At 40.6% G+C, this 19,210-nt stretch overlaps 1 protein-coding gene across 2 annotated transcripts in view; it reads right to left on the bottom strand.

The window, feature by feature from the left end:
• Positions 1 to 3,230: 3,230 nt before the first annotated feature.
• Positions 3,231 to 19,210, bottom strand: part of FAM76A (family with sequence similarity 76 member A) — a 29,517-nt gene continuing 13,537 nt past the window's right edge. Inside the window, exons 6-9 of one of the 2 annotated variants that reach the window (XM_043909422.1) lie at positions 17,251 to 17,337; positions 9,995 to 10,130; positions 6,038 to 6,139; positions 3,231 to 5,497 (exon numbers count right to left, since the gene is read on the bottom strand). In XM_043909422.1, the coding sequence (XP_043765357.1) occupies positions 5,411 to 5,497; positions 6,038 to 6,139; positions 9,995 to 10,130; positions 17,251 to 17,337 (412 nt within the window). In that variant the 3' untranslated portion in view covers positions 3,231 to 5,410. The remainder of the gene's footprint in view (positions 5,498 to 6,037; positions 6,140 to 9,994; positions 10,131 to 17,250; positions 17,338 to 19,210) is intronic. The other variant, XM_043909423.1, reaches the window with a different exon arrangement.

Below are 19,210 nucleotides of genomic sequence, written 5' to 3'. Positions count from 1 at the left end.
GTTTGGCTGGTTGGATCTCCTTGCAGTACAAGGGACTCTGAAGAGTCTTCTCCAACACCACAGTTCAAAAGTATCAGTTCTTCGGCACTCAGCTTTCTTTATGGTTCTACATAGATTATTTAATGTATGTAGGATCATACATACATTGTGTAGGAGACTTCCATATTCATTATTTAATCCTCATAGCAACCCTAAGTAGAGATAGAACTCAAACACAGGCAGCCCAACTTCAGAGCTAACCACAGCCTGACACAGTCTCACTTTTCAAGTAGAGTTGATAATCTGCTTCAGTGCCAGTCTGACAAGCACTAGCAGGCTGAGTAGTTATTGGTTCCAGTCATAAGTAAGAAATATGAACTCCTTCCCCCCAAAAGCCAATTTTCATTCCTGCCTCCAAAACCCAGAGATTCACGTAGTTGTTAGTCTTATAGATCAAAGGTCAATGTAGTAGCCAGCCTCCCAGATGGACCCCAGTGGTCTGCCTGCTGATTTGAACGCACCTGGGTAGTCTCATTCCACATTGAACAGTGTCAGTAATTTGTCGTCTGTAACCAATAGGGTATTGTAGAAATGTTGAGGTGTGACAGTCAGAGACAGGCCATGAGAGACATTGCAGCTTCTGCCTTGCTGTCTGGAATTTGGTTTGGTTCTAAAATCCATTCCCCATGTGGCAGTTTATATTTTTAAAAATTGCCACCACAGTAGTTTCCATCCTACATGCTCTTCTACTTTGTCACCCTCTCATCAGGAGAAGGGATCTATGTCTCCTCCCCTTGAGTCTGGGTGGACTTCTGTTTTGACTAATAAAATGCTGCAGAAGTGAAGTACTGTGACCTCAGAGGACAGATCAGTAGATGAAACACAGCTTCAGATTTGTTCATTGGATCGCTTGTGCGATGGAGTCTTGAGCCACCATGGAAGAAGTCTGATTACCTAAAGGCCACCATGCTGGGGAAGGCCAAGCTATATATGGAGAGGCCCATTACATAGGTGCTTCAGTCAGTATTACTAGACTTTATCATCTCAGTCCAGGCACTAGATACACAAATAAACAGAGCCTTCAGAGAGATGATTCCAGCTCCAATAAGTGTGTTTCAGCTTTTCAATCTGCCCAGCTGAGGACCCAGAAATTACGCAACAAAGACTAGTCATCCCCACCATGCCCTGTCCAAATTCTTGATCAGCTGGGTCTGTGGGCATATTAAAATGGGTGTTTTAAAAAACTAAATTTTGGGAAGTTCTCTGGTGGTCCAGTGGTTAGGACTCACTGCTCTCATTGCCATGGCCCAGGTTCAATCCCCGGTCAGAAAAAAAAGACCCACTAAATTTTGGGATAATTTGTTGTGTAGGAATAATAACCGCAACACTACATACAGCTCCTGACAGTTTGGGCTTTCCCAAAAATGGCCCCTCCTCCAAGAATCTAGATGACGGTTATCTGAGGATCGTTACACTGCAGGTAACATATGGTCTTAAACTGCAAAGGATGGGACCAAAAGTCTGCTAAGTTACTTTAAGGTCTTTTGTTGAAGAGCTTCACTTTCACTTCACTTTCACTTTCCTGAAGAACTAGATGATGTCTTTCTCTGTTTATATTATATTATTCCCCCCTAGTGGTTTTTAAGGTTGAGTAAATGAGTAAATTAAAAAGCAGAGACACCACTTTGCCGACAAAGGCATGTATAGTCAAAGCTGTGGTTTTTCCAGTAGTCATGTATGGATGTGAGAGTTAGACCATGAAGAAGGCTGAGTGCCAAAGAATTGATGCTTTCAAACTGTGGTGCTGGAGAAGACTCTTGAGAGTCCCTTGGACAGTAAGGAGATCCAACCAGTCCATTCTAAAGGAAATCAACCCTGAATATTCATTGGAAGGACTGATGTAAACCTGAGGCTCCAATACTTTGGCCACCATGAGATGATTGGTTGGCATCACCAATTCAGTGAACATGAGTTTGAGCAAACTCCAGGAGACAGTGAAGTACAGGGAAGCCTAGTGTGCGGCAGTCCATGGGGTCGCAGAGTCAGACACAACTTAGCATCTAAACAACAAATGCGTAAATTAAGAGAATTCACACAATAAAGATGATCATAAACAGTCTACTGTCTTAGTCTGTTTGAACTTCTAGAACAAAATATCACAGACTGGGTAGCTTATTAAACAACAGAAATTTATTTTTTACATTTTTAGTGGCTAGGAAGTCACAGATCAAGAGGCCAGCTTGGTTGCACTCTAGTGAGGACCCTCTTCCGGATTCATTACAGGCACCTTCTGGTTCTCTCCTCATATGGTAGAAGGGGCAAGGGATATCTTTGACGCCTCCATTATGAGGACACTAAGCCCATTCACGAGGGAAGAACCAAAGTATCTCTCAAAGGCCCCACCTTCTAATACTACCATCTCTAGGCTTTAAGATCTCAACATATGAATTTGGCAGGGTGCGTGTGTTAGTCACTCAGTCCTGAGTCTTTGCGACACCAAAGACTGTAGCCTGCCAAGCTCATCTGTCCATGGGATTGTCCAGGCAAGAATACTGGAGCGGGTAGCCATTCCCTTCCCCAGAGGATCTTACACACTCAGGGATCAAACCCGGGTCTCTGCATTGCAAGCAGATTCTTTACCATCTGAGCCACCGGGGAAGCCCCTGGCAAGGAGGGAGAGCAGGAATAAACGTTCAGAGCATAGCACCTATAAAATATGCTGTCATTGAGCCTACAGAAGAGAACGACCAGGATGTGACCATGATGTCTGAAAGGCACTTACCAATTTAGAAACCTACTAGTGCCAGGGTTTCAAACCAACACATTCCTGTCCTTGAGATGGCATATCAAAAACCTTTCATTCATACTGTATGAAGCTTCATCCCATATTAACTGTGAATAATACTGGTAAATACAAAATCAAGGAATAATGGCATTGTCCAATATTCTATTAAATGGGGGCCTCATGAGAGTAAGTTTGTCAATTGCCTTCCTGGCTGTATCCTCACTGCCCACCAGTGCTTATAAAGCAAGCAATTGAACTGAATAAATACAATCACAGAAAAAAGAAATTAGCTTATTCTCTGATGGACATAAAAACTCCCTATTAGCGCTGTTAGGATTTTAATTGTTTAAAGTCTACAAGCAAGACAAATTGACTCTTTTCTAGGTTGAAGGGGATTATGGGATATGTCTATTGGTGAACCAGCAAGAAATAAATGAAAAACAAACAAACCAACCAATAATTATACTTGAGTCAATATGAATTTTTATTAACACACATTTTTCAAAGTCTGTACAAACCAAAACATTCCTGTGTTTTAAAATGTCCATTATTACAAACATACAAATAAACAAAAGGTGTTACCAAAAGTTAGCTACTCAATTTTATGGTAAAACAGTATCATGATTTTTAAAAACCAAAATTTCAAGACTGAGGTTTCTTCCTTCTCTTTTTGGAACTCGTGGAAAGTTAGAAAATGTATGGATTTGCTTTATATTAAATGCCAAGACCTTAAAAAAAGATTTAGTATAAAACTAAATATGTTTTTACATTGTCACTTCAGGTAACAGAATTTCTCAAGTCTTTAAAATTAAAAAAAAAAACCATGACTGCAACTTTTTTCACAATCTTTTCCCCATAGTCAATGTAAATGCATCTGAAAAATATTATCTGACAGTTTGTCTTTACCTAAAATTTCCTCATTCAAAAAGTTACAAAACTATTTAGCACTGCCATTTCCCTTGCTTAGAAGAGAAAATTACATCCCCTACCAGAGAGATAAGCAACATGGTCCATTGTTCCTGTTATCTGAAGGAAGTCACTCATTTCTATGTCTCTGTCCAATTAAGTGCATGGCTCCACTCGTGAGAATGTTCACCAATTAGAAGCATTTGCTCCTGGGAAATGCCTAGTAAGTTAATCTTACTGCTACACTTCTGGTAGTTTGAGGTACAAATGTCATCTGCCCTTATGATTACCTCTAACTCCAGTATCGCCCCCTGCGTTAAAGGATTCCAAAGTAGCTGGTTTTACTGTTCCATGGCACACCACACATCTCTAATTTCTTTTACAAACATCACAGAGAACCTGAGAGTATGGCTAGAAATGCAAATTCATCCTCTCACAAGAAAAGTAAATCCATGTGCCTACTGGGTCAAGAAGGGAAAACAGGACACAGTTCAGGTTGGGGCCAAGCTGCTTTTGAGAAGCACCTGTTTTCAACACGTTTCCATTAAAAGCAGGGAGTGTACAGGCAGCAGTGGGTGAGGAAGAGTGGGGAGACAGTACATATAGGGATATCATTCCCCCAGTCACACTCAGAATCCATACTTGAGCAGCTCATACTAACTTCCAAAATGCTCTGTAGTCCAAATCTTATCCCATTTTGAATCATCTAAAAAAAAGTTATCTGACAATGGCCCAGTATGACAACTGATATAAGAGCATTTTCTTTTTTTAAAAAAGAGGTGGCAGTGTGGGAATTTAAAATCAGTCACATAAAACAATCAAGAAAGGGGAGGGAGAGGGAAGTGTCCAGTACAACCTGGACAATCTTTCTTTCTGCCCTTACTCAGAAGGACAGACTCTCCAAATCTGTGCTACCTCCCTTAAGTATCTTCTTATATGCTCTTCCAAGAAACCCTCCAAAAGGCACTTAACTCCATGCTTATATATTGAATTGTTTCACCTTAGCAATCAGTTTTTAAGACTCCAAGGTAACAAGAAAGAAAAGATCTGATTCTTTCACTAAAAGCTAGAGAGTAGTATTTTTTTTTTTTAAAGAAGCATCACTTTTACAAGAAGAACAAGCTAGGCTACCATTATTCCTTTATCAAGAAAAAGTTTCTTTTTTTAAAAAATAAATAAAACTCTGGCTATACATAGTACAAAGTTCATACATAATATACCTGGAAAAAAACCCAAGAGTATACCCTGAAGCAAAAGGTTTATTGGAGAGAAAAAGTCTCTTCCATTGTACCAAGTCTTAAGGTGGCAGTTTTCAAAGTTCAGAGGGTGGCAGTGATATGTAATTAATGCCAAATTGCTTGCTCATGGGTATGGCAGGATGCAATAATGGATCAAAAAAAAAATTCTGCACATAACACTGAGCAGTGACCACCACAAAAAGGAAAAAAAAAAGTAGCAAAAGAGAGACAGTAGTACTGAGAGAAGGGCTGGCGGGTAGAGAGGGGAGTGAGGGTGTGAGAGAGAAAGAGAGGGGAGCTTAAAACCCCAAACATTCAAGCATGCAGTCGTAACACAGCACAAACCAGGTGTTTCCATTCAGCCCAACGCAGTCACACAAAGAAGGATAACTGTAATAATATAGAGATTTCTTAAGGAAGCTTGCAATTCCCAGAGAACAGCCAGGTTGCCACCCTAACCAAGGAATCCATTTGCTGTTGCCGGGAGCGTTCTTGTGGTCTCTCATGGAGAGGTTATAGCTCCTGACTTCTCTGACTTCTTGCTCTTGGACAAGGCAGCTGCCTGCTTCAGGAGCTCTCGGTTTTTGGCCTAAAAAAAAAAAAAAAAAAGTGCACAAAGGAAGTTTTATCAGGATAGGATGTGTTTCATGCAGATGCTAAGGGAGACAATGTAGAGGTCAGGAAGAGGTGAACAAATTCTAGACGTAGAAAACAACAGAAAGTTCTAGGGTTTGGTTGAGAGGGAAGAAAGTATTTGCCGGAAGTTAGTCAGCGTACTTGCATCTCCTGGGATCCACTATTACAAACGGACGCTCTATGCAACACAAACAAACCATGGAGTGCTTTAGTGTGTTGGATAAACAGAATTTACAATTTAGACATCTGGAATCATATCTGGTTTATCCCAAAATCAAAGAACACATTTATTAATCCCATTAATTAATTAATTAATTAATGAGGTAAAAAGATTAGAACACATCTAAGAGAAAATAATAAAAGTCATCTATAAGGTGATTTAATATGTCAACTGACATGTCAATTCTCTGAGAAAAAAAGAAATCTAAGAGAAGATCACTTAAAATACCATCAGCTAAATACACCAGAGTTATCATATTAAATAAGCAGTTACCTGCAATTGTTCTGTGACTTCTTTGTGGGTTTTCTCCATCTGGTTCATTTTGGCTCTCATCTGAGATTCTTGGTATTGAAAATCAGCCTTCAACTCTGTGATCTGTGGGGGGAAAAAAGGCAGAGTGACCAGAAGAAATTTCTGTGCAATGAAAAGTGTTTTGATACCAGAGAGCTAAATAGTCCCCTAAATTAATGAAACCCAGGGCTCTCCTAAACAGCCATACCTAAATCAAAGCCAGGGAACCGTGTATCCTATTTTTTTCTAGTGATTTCCTGAAAATTACACAAAATTCTGCATTAATTAGCATGTCTGCCACTGACCACTTGCTAGAAGGTTTTAGATATTTCATATAGGCATACTCAATATAGGCAATAATCTTTCAAATTCTCACCTCCAAGTAAATCAATGATTATAACAAATATGACTGACAGTTTGAGAGAAGCCATGAAAATAACAGCTGCTGTCATTTACTGAATTTTTGCCCTGTTCCAGGCAAGCTGTTTGATTATATTATTTTATCTAATCCTATGATAACCCTGTGGGATAGTATCATTATTCTTCCTACTTTATAGATGGGAACATCAAGGCTTAGAAAGGATTAAGTAAAGTGGTTAGCAAGTAGCAGAGTCAGAATTCAAACTCCAGGCCTTCTTCTATTGACTATGCTATTCAAGGAGCACAGAGAAGAGATATAAAATCAGAGAAATGAGCTGTGAGCTGAGTTGTGAGATACATGTAGCAACTGGCACATGAGGTACAGAAAAGGGCATCCAAGCGAAGGGAACAGTATGGGCACAAGCAGAGGGCAAGATAACTGAGAACTTATTCAGACGCCTGATGAGCGTGTGGGGAGATGAGGTCACAGATAGGAAGGCATGATGCGGAAGAGCCTGTGTTCTAGCCAAGGAATGTGATCTTGATCCTGAAAGTTACGGGAAACAATCTACTATTTGTTTCTGCTCCTTTTAAAATCCTGACTTTGTGGGAATTCCCTGGAGATCTAGCGGTTAGGACTCGGTGCGTTCACTGCTGTAGGCAAGGGAATTAAGATCTTGTGACCGCAAAGCACTAGAGACGAGTATTCATTTTGTCTCTATTTTGCAAAAATCCTTTCTTTAATGTGCCATTCTGATCTAGTTCATAAAGAAAATATACTTGGGTCTGCTTTCATCTGACAGTCATGTAGTAAACTGAAAAGAATACTGGTCTCTTGGAGAAGGAAATGGCAACCCACTCCAGTACTCTTGCCTGGAAAATTCCATGGATGGAGGAGCCCAGTGGGCACAGTCCATGGGGTCACAAAGAGTTAAAAAAAAAAAGAAAAGAAAAAAAAAAAAAAAAAAGAATACTGGTCTCTTCCCACGGACCTCCACCTTACTGGCAGAGTAGAAACAGCACAGCAGAAAGAACGGGAGGGTCAGAAAGATCTGGGTTCATCCCTTGTTCTGCCTTTCCCCAGCTGTGTGATTTGGGCAGACTGTTTAATCTCTTTCAGGCCATTTCCTCATCTATAAGATGAGGGAGGAATCAGATACAAAGAATGCACATAAGGATTTTAACATTACAGGACTTCTTTGGTGGCCCAGTAGATGGGACTCTGCCTGCCAATGCAGGGGACACTGGTTCAATTCCTGGTCTGGGAAGATTACACGTTTCGCGGAGCAACTAAGCCCTTCCACCACAGCTTCTGAGCCCATGCTCCAGAGCCCACGAGCCGTTAACTACTGAGCTTGCGTGCAGCAACTACTGAAGCCAGAACCTACAGATGTACTCTGCAACAAGAGAAGCCACCAGAATGACAAAAAGCCCGCGCACCACGACAAAGACCCAGTGCAACCAAAAATAAATTCAGTTAAAAAAATGTTTTAAATAATAAATGTCTTTGCTGGCACTCATCATAGCTTTCTGAACACAGTGCGAAACAACATACAGCCTCGGGGAGAAAACAGAGCTAGCGGAAGGAACCCTGAGGGGAAGGCACTGTTATCTATGAAACGAGGATAATAATTCCTACCTCAAAGTGGTATGGGGATAAATGAGTTAATACACATAAAGCACTTAGAATAGGGTTAGGCAGATAGAAGGGTGTTAACTGTTCAGTCGTGTCCGACTCTTTACGACCCCGTGGACTGTAGCCCGCTGGACTCTTCTGTCCATGGGATTCTCCAGGCAAGAATACTGAAGTGGGTTGCCACTCCCTTCTCCAGGGGATCTTCCCAACACAGGAACTGAACCCTGGTTTCTTGCATGGCAGGCAGATTCTTTACCATCTGAGCCAAAGCATTCAATAAAAGTTAACTATTATTATTAGTTATTAGAATAATAAGGCAAAAACGAGACATTCTCTAAGAATCTGAAAATAAGAAATAACAGACACGAACCAGAAAAAGGACATTAAAAAGTTCCCCTGAAGAGGAGACTATGACTCTTAGACCAGAATAAAACATCACTAAAGATAATAATGAGCTTAGAGAGTAGGTCACTCAGGAAGGGAGTTGTCACCAATGGAAACAAAGTGATGTAGTGACTACAGGAAGGCCTACTGGAATATTATCTGGGGATGAGGCAGACTTAGTCCACATATTTTGAGCACTACGGTCCCTTGGACACAGCCACCCCAATAATAGAGATGGAGGCATCAGGTTCCCCTAGCCTGAGAGCATTAAAAATTCCAATTATATAACTACTTCCTCTTGTCTCAACTCCATGCTCACTCAGCACCCTCTGATTACAAGCTCCCTGAACAGCTTATGCTGAGAAGAGTAGCATTCTGCCCCACTGTGAAATAAGAGGTGGACACTGTGGTTTTACACATCATCTCTGCAAGCTCAGTCAATGTCAGTCCTCCCCTAGAAGTGGAAGCTTCCTCCAAATGAAAGAAAGAAAAATCAACCCTCTAAACCACTTGACAGAAGGGGACTGACAATGGTAATGCCATGCCACGATCCTGGCAGACAGCAAGCTGCTCCCTAAGACATCCCAACCTTGCCACTGGGTATCTCTCTCAGAGCACCAATGGTATGTATCCAACAAACATCCATTAAACAGCGAGCATCCACAGGTCTGTACCTAAGAAATGAAAACACATGTCCACACTGGAAAACTTGTACAGAGATCTTTGTAACAGCGTTATTCATATTCATTTCCAAAAGGTAGAAATGATCCAAATGTCCATAATCAGATGAGTGGATAAACAAATTGTGGTAGATTGATCCAGTGGAATATTATTCAACCATAAAAAGAAAGAAAATACTGATGTGGCAGCATGGATGAACATCAGAAACATGCTAGGTGACAGAAGCCAGGCACAGAACTCACTTATTTTTATATGAAATGTCCGGAATACATAAATTCATAGAGACAACCGATTAGAGGTTCCGGGGGGTGGAGGGAAGGAGAGATGGAGAGCGGTTGCTCGGTGGGGGTGGGGTGTTTTGTGGGCTGATGGGAAGGTTTTTTTGGCCTCGCCGGGTCTTTGTTGCTGCACGGGGGCTTGTCTCTAGTTGCGGTGCACAGGCTTCTCCTGTTGCAGAGCACCGCTCTAGGGTGTGGCCTCAGTAGTTGCTGCCTACAAGCCTAGCTGCCTGACAGCATGTGGAAGCTTCCCAGAGCACGGATTGAACCTGTGTCCCAGCCTTTGCTGGTGGATTCTTAACCACTGGACCACCGGGAAGGTCCTGTACATGCTGGATACCACAAATACCACTGCATTTGTGCACTTAAAACTGGTTATATTTTATGTGAATTTCACCTCTTTTTTTAAAATGCATTATAGAAAGAAAGCCTGGTCAAGAAAGTGAAAAAATTTTTCGTATTTCTTCACCCTAATAAAGATACTTTATAGAAATATAAAAAAAAAAAAAACAAAAAAAAAAACAGCGAGCATCGTGCCCTGAACCGTATATGTCACCTGCCTGCCTCACTCTGCCCTGAGAAGCACTAACTGAGCAGTACCTTCTTCTCTTTCTCTAAAATCATTTGATCCTTCTGATGCAGCATCTTCTTCAGAGTGGCTACTTCCTCCTTCAGTTGGGCAATGATGACAAAGTGGTCAGTGCCTGGTGAGTCCAGAGCCAGATCTGGGGAAAAGCTGAGGGGAAAAATGGAGGGGGAAAATATCAGTTGGATGCATAAACTTTTTTCTACCTGAGGTCACATTATAGGCCACTTGGCTGCAACTTCAAGAGCAGGAGCAACTAGTTGAATCTCAGCCATCAAGCACAATACACATCCGACTTGGGAGTATTTGCTAAACTGCACAGGCAAGGTGGCCATCAGGTAACTGTACCAACCAAAGCCACAACCTGCAGCATTCCTGCAGCATCTTTGCTCACGGGCGGGCATGCTGTGCATGCGTGCTAAGCCACTTCAGTCGTGTCCGACTCTGCGACCCTATGGACTGTAGACTGTCAAGTTCCCATCCATGGGGACTCTCCAGGCAAGGATATCGGAGCGTGTGGCCATGCCCTCCTCCAGGAGATCTTCCCAACCCAGGGATCGAACCCGAGTCTCCTATGTCTCCTGCACTGGCAGGTGGGCTCTTTACCACCACCACCACCTGCAAAGCCCATCTTTGCTCACATTCAGGACTAAAACAAATGCCACCTCATAAGAGCCAAAGATATTCTGTTTCAGGTTCATTGAAGATCCCTAGTTATTGTGGGTGAGAGTCATAATTTTTTGTGATTAGATAATTTCTCTAGAATCTGGATAAATTGTAATTTCATGCATTTTTCTTTAAAGATCCCCATAGAGATTTTGACTCTTTGCTTTCTGCTCCAAAGCCCATGATGTGGTACAGCTGCTGAGAAGCTGCTGCTTTCCATCTCAGTTACAATCTTTTAAAAAAATGATTAAAAAAAAAAAGACGACGAAGTTAACAGGAAAGAAGCCAACTTCCCCTACTACAAGTGGCCTGCGCACTGTCACTTCCAGTATCGAGAATTCTGTGATATTTAGTTAGGAAAGGAAAAAAAGGTGGCAAACTGCAAAGTAATATCACAGCCTGGGTCTTCAGCAGAGCCCTCCCTGTGACGGCCTCTGAGCACCACATTTCGTCAGAGTGCCAGGTGAACTCTGTCCTTTCAGTCGAGTGTCTTACTTAACCAGGAAAGTTTCAGGCAATCTGTAAGCCCCCAAGATTGTATATACAATTCTATGCATACATACAACGGGGTGGTTTCTAGGATGGGGATCCGAGGCTCTCCTTAGTCTGGTCAGAGGTGTCTTAGACCCACACAAGTTAAAAAATCACTGCCAAGAGAGTTAAATCCTACGCTTCTCTAGAGACCTACCCAAAGGAAACTCTTTACTTCTCACAGGGCAACCTGTAAAGTAAAACACAAACCAGTTTTTCCTAGAAAACTGCAATACTGATTCCCAACACCCTGTATCAATATAGCAACTATTCCAGATCCCCCTTGCTGTTAGATCTTTCCTACACTTTGAACATCTAATAACCATCAATTTTCTACACAGGTAGAAACTCCAAATAACACGGTGAACTGCTGGACAAACCTCCTCATAGTTACCAAGTTAAGCGTTTCTATGGCTAGAATGGGAAGACAGTCCATTGATAAAAATATTCTGCCCTCAGTCTACACGAAGCATATGAGAAAGATGTCAGAGGAACAATGGATCACTGCTTTGCTAACTGATAAATGTGCAGAATTACTGGGTAACAAAAACAACATGTAAAATAATAAAACAAGGCATGCAGGAGAAAATATTGAAAGGATCCATCACAGTCTCCACCAGTTTCCAAACTTGCTAAGGGACTGTCTTCCCTCAACCCAACAGAATCTATTTAAACCCATAACCCGAGTGACAAATGAAACGGAGTAATGGGCTAATATGCTCTACCCACTTCTTTAACTGAAATATAATTGACATACAATATTATGTTAGTTTCATACATAATTTGACATTTGCCTATATCACAATCACTCTAAGTCTAGTAAACATCTGCCCCATAAAAAATTATTACTGACTACATTCTTTATGTTGTATGTTACATCCCCATGACTTATTGATTATATAACTGGAGGTCTATAGCTCTTAATCTCCTTCACCTGGTTTTGCCTATCCCCCCACCCCCCAACCTTCTGGCAACTACCTGTTTGTTCTCTGCACCTATGAGTATGTTTCTTTTTGCTTTGCATTTTAGACTCACATATATGTGAGATCACACAGTACTGATCTTTCTCCAACTTATTTCACTTAGCATAATATCCTCCAGGTTCATCCAGGTTGTTGCAAATAACAAGATTTTGTTTTTTTATGACTGAGTAGTATTTCATTGTTTGTGTACACACGCACACCCCCACACACACCCCATAGCTTTTTAGCCATTTGTCTATCAACAGTCATTTAGGTTGCTTTCATTATCTTGGCTATTGTAACTAATGCTACAGTGAACACTGGGATGTATACATCTTTTTGAAATAGTGTTTCTGTTTTCTTTGGATAAATTACTAGAAGTGAAATTGCTGGATTATACAGCAATTCTAATTTTTTAAGGTACCTCCATACTAGCTGCTTCACCAACTTACAATTCTACCAAGAGAGCTGCTGCTGCTGCTGCTAAGTCGCTTCAGTCGTGTCTGACTCTGTGCGACCCCAGAGACGGCAGCCCACCAGGCTCCCCCATCCCTGGGATTCTCCAGGCAAGAACACTGGAGTGGGTTGCCATTTCCTTCTCCAATGCAGGAAAGTGAAAAGTGAAAGTGAAGTGGCTCAGTCGTGTCCGACCCTTAGCGGACTCCTCCACCCCTGGGATTCCAGGCAAGAGTACTGGAGTGGGGTGCCACTGCCTTCTCCGACCAAGAGAGCACAAGGGTGCTACTGTCTCCACATCCTTGCCAACACTTATCCGACAGCTGTTCTGATATGTGTGAGGCAGTAGCTCATCGCCATTTTGATTTGCATTTCCCTGATAATTAGCAATACTAAGCATCTTTTCAGGTGACTACAGGCCATCTGTATGTTTTCTTTGGAAAAATGTCTATTCAGGTCCTCTGCCCATTTTTAAATAGAACTGTTTTCTTTTTTTTTGATGTTAAAATATATGAGCTTTTTGTATATTTTGGATATTAACCGTTATTGGATATATTATTCCCAAATATCTTCTCCCATTCAGTGGGTTGCCTTTTCATCTTGTTTCTTTCATTGTGCAAAGGCTTTTGAGTTTGATGTAGTCCTCTGTAAAAGCAAAAGTAAACAAATGGGACTACATAGCCTGAGGATACATACCCAAAAAAACCTGCTAAGACCAATGTCAAAGAGCCTATGTTTTCTTCTAGGAATTTAATGCTTTCAGGTCTTACATTTACGTCTTTAGTCTACTTGAAGTTATTTTTGTAAGCAGTGTGAGAAAGTAGTCCAGTTTGATTCTTTTGCATGTAGCTGTCTAGTTTTCCAACACCATTCAGTGAAGGGGCTGTCTTTTCCTCACTGTATACTCTTGCCTCCTCTGTTGTAGGGTAATTGCCCATATAAATGTGGGTTTGCTTCTGGGCTGCTTGTTCTGTTCCATCAGTCTCTGCATCTGTTTCTGTGCCAATACCATACTGGTCTTCTTGTTTTGTTTTTGGCTGAGTCAGGTCTTAGCTGCGGCACATGGGATCTTTCATCGTGGCGTGCAGGCTCTTCATCGTGGCACGCAGGAGTCTCTAGTTGTAGTGCATGGGCTCAGTAGCCCAGCAGCAATGTGGGATTTTAATTCCTCAACCAGGGACTGAATTCATGTCCCTGCATTGGAAGGCAGATTTTTAAATACTGTTTCACCAGGGAAGACCCCAACACCATAATGTTTTGATTACTGAAGCTTTGTAGTACAGTTTGCAATCAGAAAGCATGATGCTTTCAGCTTTGTTCTTCATTCTCAAGATAGATTTGACTCTACCTGCTTCTTGAGGGAAGATTCTTCCCATATCAATAAATTGCTGACAAATCTCAATGTGTCTTTCCTGTGTTAGGGACTGTACTAATTCTGTAACTCCTGATGAATAACAATTGCTGGGAATCAAAATGAAAAGAGATGGCTAGGTTACTAAGGCAGAAAATCAGATCTAGTCTCTTTCTAAACACTGCCAAAGACAGGGAACTTGCTATTTATCCAGGAAGCTTGTCTTTTCCAAAAACATCTCTTCTCAGGCTGAGCCAAAATCTGCCCGTCACTCCCATCCATTGGTCCTGGATCTGTCCTCAAAGGCCACACAGAGTTAAGTCTAATCTTTCAGGTGTATTTTAGAGGGAGAACACAATAAAATGATAAGGAAAGGAAAAGAATGTCTTTCAGAAACAATAAACCACAAGATGTGCCTAGAGGTCACTCATTGTTCACTGCCCATCAAACAATAAACAAATATGATCAAAAAGTGCATTTCTCAGGGAAGGAAAGCTAGAAATGAACTTGAATTTTCTTCAAAATAATTTTGAAGAAACTATATAATTTTGACAAACCATAAAATATTGAGATGGAAGCTGTGAATTTCATAGGATACTAAAAAAGATTAAAGCATTTTCTAAGTATAAAACCATGAGAAAAATGTGTTTTTTAAAAAAAAATTCTATAAAGTAATGGGTTCTCTCCATATGATACGAAAGGCTAATGAATAAAGAAAAAGAGAAAAATCAAATATGCCTCAATATTTAAAAAATAAATAAGAGGACTTCCCTGGAAGTTCCGGGGTTAACATTCTGCACTTCCACTGCAGGGCTCTCAGGTTTGATCCCTGAATAGAGAACTAAGATCCCACATGTCATATGTGAGGCCAAAAAAAACCCCGAAGAAATATGGTAGTATATGGTCAATGGAAAACTGTTAGAGAACAATCTTATGAAGACATGAGAGGATAAAAATGAAGGAATAAAAACATAAATTTAAAAGTGGATTGTGATTAAAAACTGAGAGGGAGTCACAATAGATAGTAAAGAAACAAAACTGGTAACATTTACTATGCAACTGAATTCAAAATAGATATTCAGTAAAAAAAATTTTTTTGGTTTCCATGACATTAAAAAAAGGACTGTTCATGGAGAAGGAAATGGCAGCCCACTCCAGTGTTCTTGCCTGGAAAAGTCCATGGACAGAGGAGCCTGGCGGGCTGCAGTCCACGGGGTTACACGACTGAGCACACGTGCGTGAGGGTGGAGGGAGACGGGCTGGCAGCAATAAACGGGTGGAACCAAAACAAATGAAGGACAGTTCAAACAACGTCTGGGACCTCCTCAGTGGTCCAGTGGTTAAGATTCCACACTTCCATTGCAGGGGGTATGGATTCAATCCCTGGTCAGCCAAAAGAGAAAAAAAAATTTTTTTTAATGTTTTTAAAGTCTTGTCAGAATGTTTCCCAAGTGAAGGAAAAGCATGGGAAAAAAGTAAAAAGGGAAGAAAAAATGTAATTTACCTTGTATATAAACTTTTAAAAGAAATGCAAATAAGTGGAATAGATTAAGATTGCTAATGCAGGAACAGTGAAATGGAACTTGCATATGTATATAAATAATTTTCATGGCTGCAGAAAAATTTTTTCCAAATTTTCAAGTTATTAGGCTGCTACTTTTTAAATTACCATGTATATTTAAAGAAAAAATTATTTTTAAAGATCTTTCCCAGAGGACATTATGAAAGACCATGCACCTAAGTTAAGGACCAGCATCTTACTTGAGGAAAACAATCATTGCTGGTAACCCCGATGCAATAAAACACTCTGAACAGAAAGTTTAAAGTCTTTGGCTTGGTGAAGCCATAGCAATAGTCAGCAAGAACAGTGGCAGTATCTCAAGAACAAAATGACCTAACAGAAGGCAAACTTTAAGGCCTCTTGGTTAAACTAAAGGCTATGAATGAGCTTTTTCTGGGTCATTCAAACACAGCCCACATCATAAACAGCACAAAACAGAAATGATGAATCTAAAGTCTGTGGGCCTTGGTTTAGGCTTTCATAAAGCAGGGCATTCAGAATGGCTCACTCCCTGAACTGGTTTTTATAGGCTCACGCATCCTGGCAGACGTGGTAAGACAATCAGTGCCAGACCCCTTTTCTTCAGGATGGTCAAACTGGCTGCTCAGAGAACTAACAGCAACAGTAAAGCTAACCAGAAAGATGATCTTTACGGTTCCTTCCCCTATGTAATCAGAATATCTAAATCAAGCATTTCTAGAAGGATCAGTTCAAGAAGTTTAAAGGCAGTGATACCTTAAATACAAAGAGAGTCTGCAGAGTCTCAAATCAAGTAAATGAAAAAGCCAACATCATAGATGCTATGTATACCCCCCTAAATAAGCAAAATTCAGCCCCAGTAAGCCTATATGCTGGTCTGCTCCCATATCCACCACTGTCTGGGAGAGAGAACGGAGAATGGGAGTTTTCAGAATGGAGATGATTCCAGGGATTTCAGGGATGAGTGTGCCAGGTGGTCTCACTTCAGAATGCTCAGCCTGGAGGAACAGGCCCCAAGACTCTGTTGAGAAGCAGTCCACTACACCAACATAGATGGGGCGTCCTGGATATGAGGAGAAAATAGCTCATAAGCGGAAGCATCACTAAGAAGGAAGGGGAAAGTGAGGAATAAAAATGCATTTAGAAAGGCTTAAAATGAAACAAAAATATTTAAATGCATCTCCTTCCCTCCTGATTCAGCATTTGCATTGGGTTCTCTCTCTCAAGGCTAAAGAAGCATGGATCATCCCTCATAGACTGAGCAATACTGCTTTAATTCTAAATTGTCAGGAACTCCCTGGTGGTCCGGTGGTTAAGACTGAGCACTTTCACTGCCACGGCCAGGGTTCAATCCCTGGCCGCGGAACTAACATTCTGAAAGCTGTGCGATGTGGCCAAAAAAGAAAAATTTCCAATTTGTCTCTGTTTTGCCTCTGCAGACCACCTCCTGCCCTGCCTGGAGAAGGCTACAGGCACAGATCACAATAAAAACCATGTCTTTGAATTCTTGTGAGGAAGTTATTTGTGGACTACAGAAAATTCAACTGCTATTAAATCCAGTTATATGTTCTAGACAAGATTATATTTATAAACTAATATCAGTATTGTTTATTTGTAAGATATCAAGTGGTTAGTGTAGTATCCCTGAGAAGTTCACTGACAGCCATAAACTAGCTCCATGACACACCCTAAAATGTATTCCTGTTTCAGGAACTGTGTATGCATTTCAAACAGAAACATGCACACACACTTGAACTGGCTTACCTATCTCCATTGGTTGTGATCGACTCAAACTTGGATTTTTTCTTTGGGATTTCATTTTGAATTGAAGACGTAGAAAGGGTTTTCTGACTTTTAATGGCAAAAAAGAAAAGAGAGAGAGAAAGAGAGATACACACACTTTAGAAATCAAAGATTAATAAAACATCACAATGAAAGTCTTGTCAAATGGGACCAACATAATACTGTACCTATTCTATGCAAGAGTTAATTATTTTTGATCATCAAAATCCACCCATCTTAATTCCATAGGTGCATGGGTAGTTCATTTCTATAGTCCTTCCCCAGATTTTTAGCTGTGATTAAATATTATCTGCTTTATACTATGAGAATAAGTCAATAAAACCTCAATCAGAAGCATGATCCATCTTACAATTTAAAAAGTACTTTCACATTCATTGTTCCCCATGCATCTTATAATACTGTGAGGCATATACAAGGGATTATTTCTATGTTGCAGAAACTGAGGCTCCTCGAGGTTAACTGACTCACCCAGGGATATACAGCTAGTTAGCAATAAGGCTGGGCTGAGATAGCTTCACATATGTGAACACCAAGTCCAGTTCTTCTTCACTCTGTTTCTGTAAACCTTCTAGTATCCAAGAGTCTCATGACAACCCTAAAGATCAGTTTTAGTCCCTAAAACTAGTCTGCAATCCTTTTACTTTGATGGATGTAAAATTGCCAAGTCCAAAGGATTTTTCAGACCTTTTCTTATTGGCCTCTTTTCAATATCTGATACACTGATCATGCCTTCTCCCCATCACGTCCAACTTTCTAACTGACAAATATAACTGTACATTAACTAAAATGTACGAGGTGACAATTTTATATATATTATAGAATGATTACTACCAAGATCAAGATAATTAACACACCCATCACCTTGCATACTTGACTTTATTTTTTGGCTGTGTCACGTGGCTTATGGGATCTTAGTTACCCAACCAGGGATTGAATCTGTCCCCACTGCAATGGAAGTGCAGTGTCCTAACCACTGGACTGCCAAGGGAATTCCATTTTATTTTTTTTTAATGGTGAGCATGCTTGAGATAGCATCACCGACTCAATGGACATAAACTCAGGCAAACTCCGGCAGACAGTGAGAGACAGGGAGGCCTGGCGTGCTGCAGTTCATGGGATCGCAAAGAGTCAGATACGACTTAGGGACTGAACAATATGCTTAAGACCTACTCTCAGCAACTTTAAAGCCAACAGTCAGTGAGCTGTACATCAGAACTCAGAACTACTTCTAAAAAAGTGTGTACCCTCTAACCTACACCTCCCCATTTCCCTCTCCTGTTGCACCTGGCAACCACCATTCTATTCTCTATTTCTATGAAATCAGTTTTTAAGATTCCACATAAAAGTGAAACCACATGGTGTGTGTCTTTCTCTCTCTGGCTCATTTCACTTACCACATGCCTTCCAGGCTTATCTATGTTGTAGCAAATAGCAGTATTCCCTTCTTTTTTTATGGATGGATATTCCATTGAATGTATATACCATATTTTCTTCAAACAGTCATCCCTCCAAGGACATTCAGGTTGCTACCATATATTAGGTATTGTGAATAAATGAGTAGAAATGCTGATTTCAGTTCCTTCAGATATATACTAAGAGTGATTGCTGGGATCATATGATAGTTTTATTTTTAATTTTTTGAGCAAACACCATACTGTTGAGTTCTTTATATATTTTGGATATTAACCCTGATTAGAGATTTGGTTTTCAAATACTCACTCCATCCTTTCTTGAGTGCTTCTATAAACTGTTTTCAGTCTCCAGCCTAAGTTGTATCAGTCAAGAGTATGGTTTTAACAACTATTATAGTGGGTGGAAATGATGTTCCCCTGATCATCTGCATGAGAATCATCTGAGAGGTTTATAAAACAAAGCAGATTCCTGGATTCCATCCTAGATCCTACCGAATTAAACTCAGGTA

The sequence above is a fragment of the Cervus elaphus genome, chromosome 8 (assembly GCF_910594005.1).
Source record: "Cervus elaphus chromosome 8, mCerEla1.1, whole genome shotgun sequence".
NCBI lineage: Eukaryota > Metazoa > Chordata > Mammalia > Artiodactyla > Cervidae > Cervus > Cervus elaphus.
The sequence above is the reverse complement of the archived record's forward strand: the minus strand, read 5'-3'. Positions and strand labels throughout refer to the sequence as shown.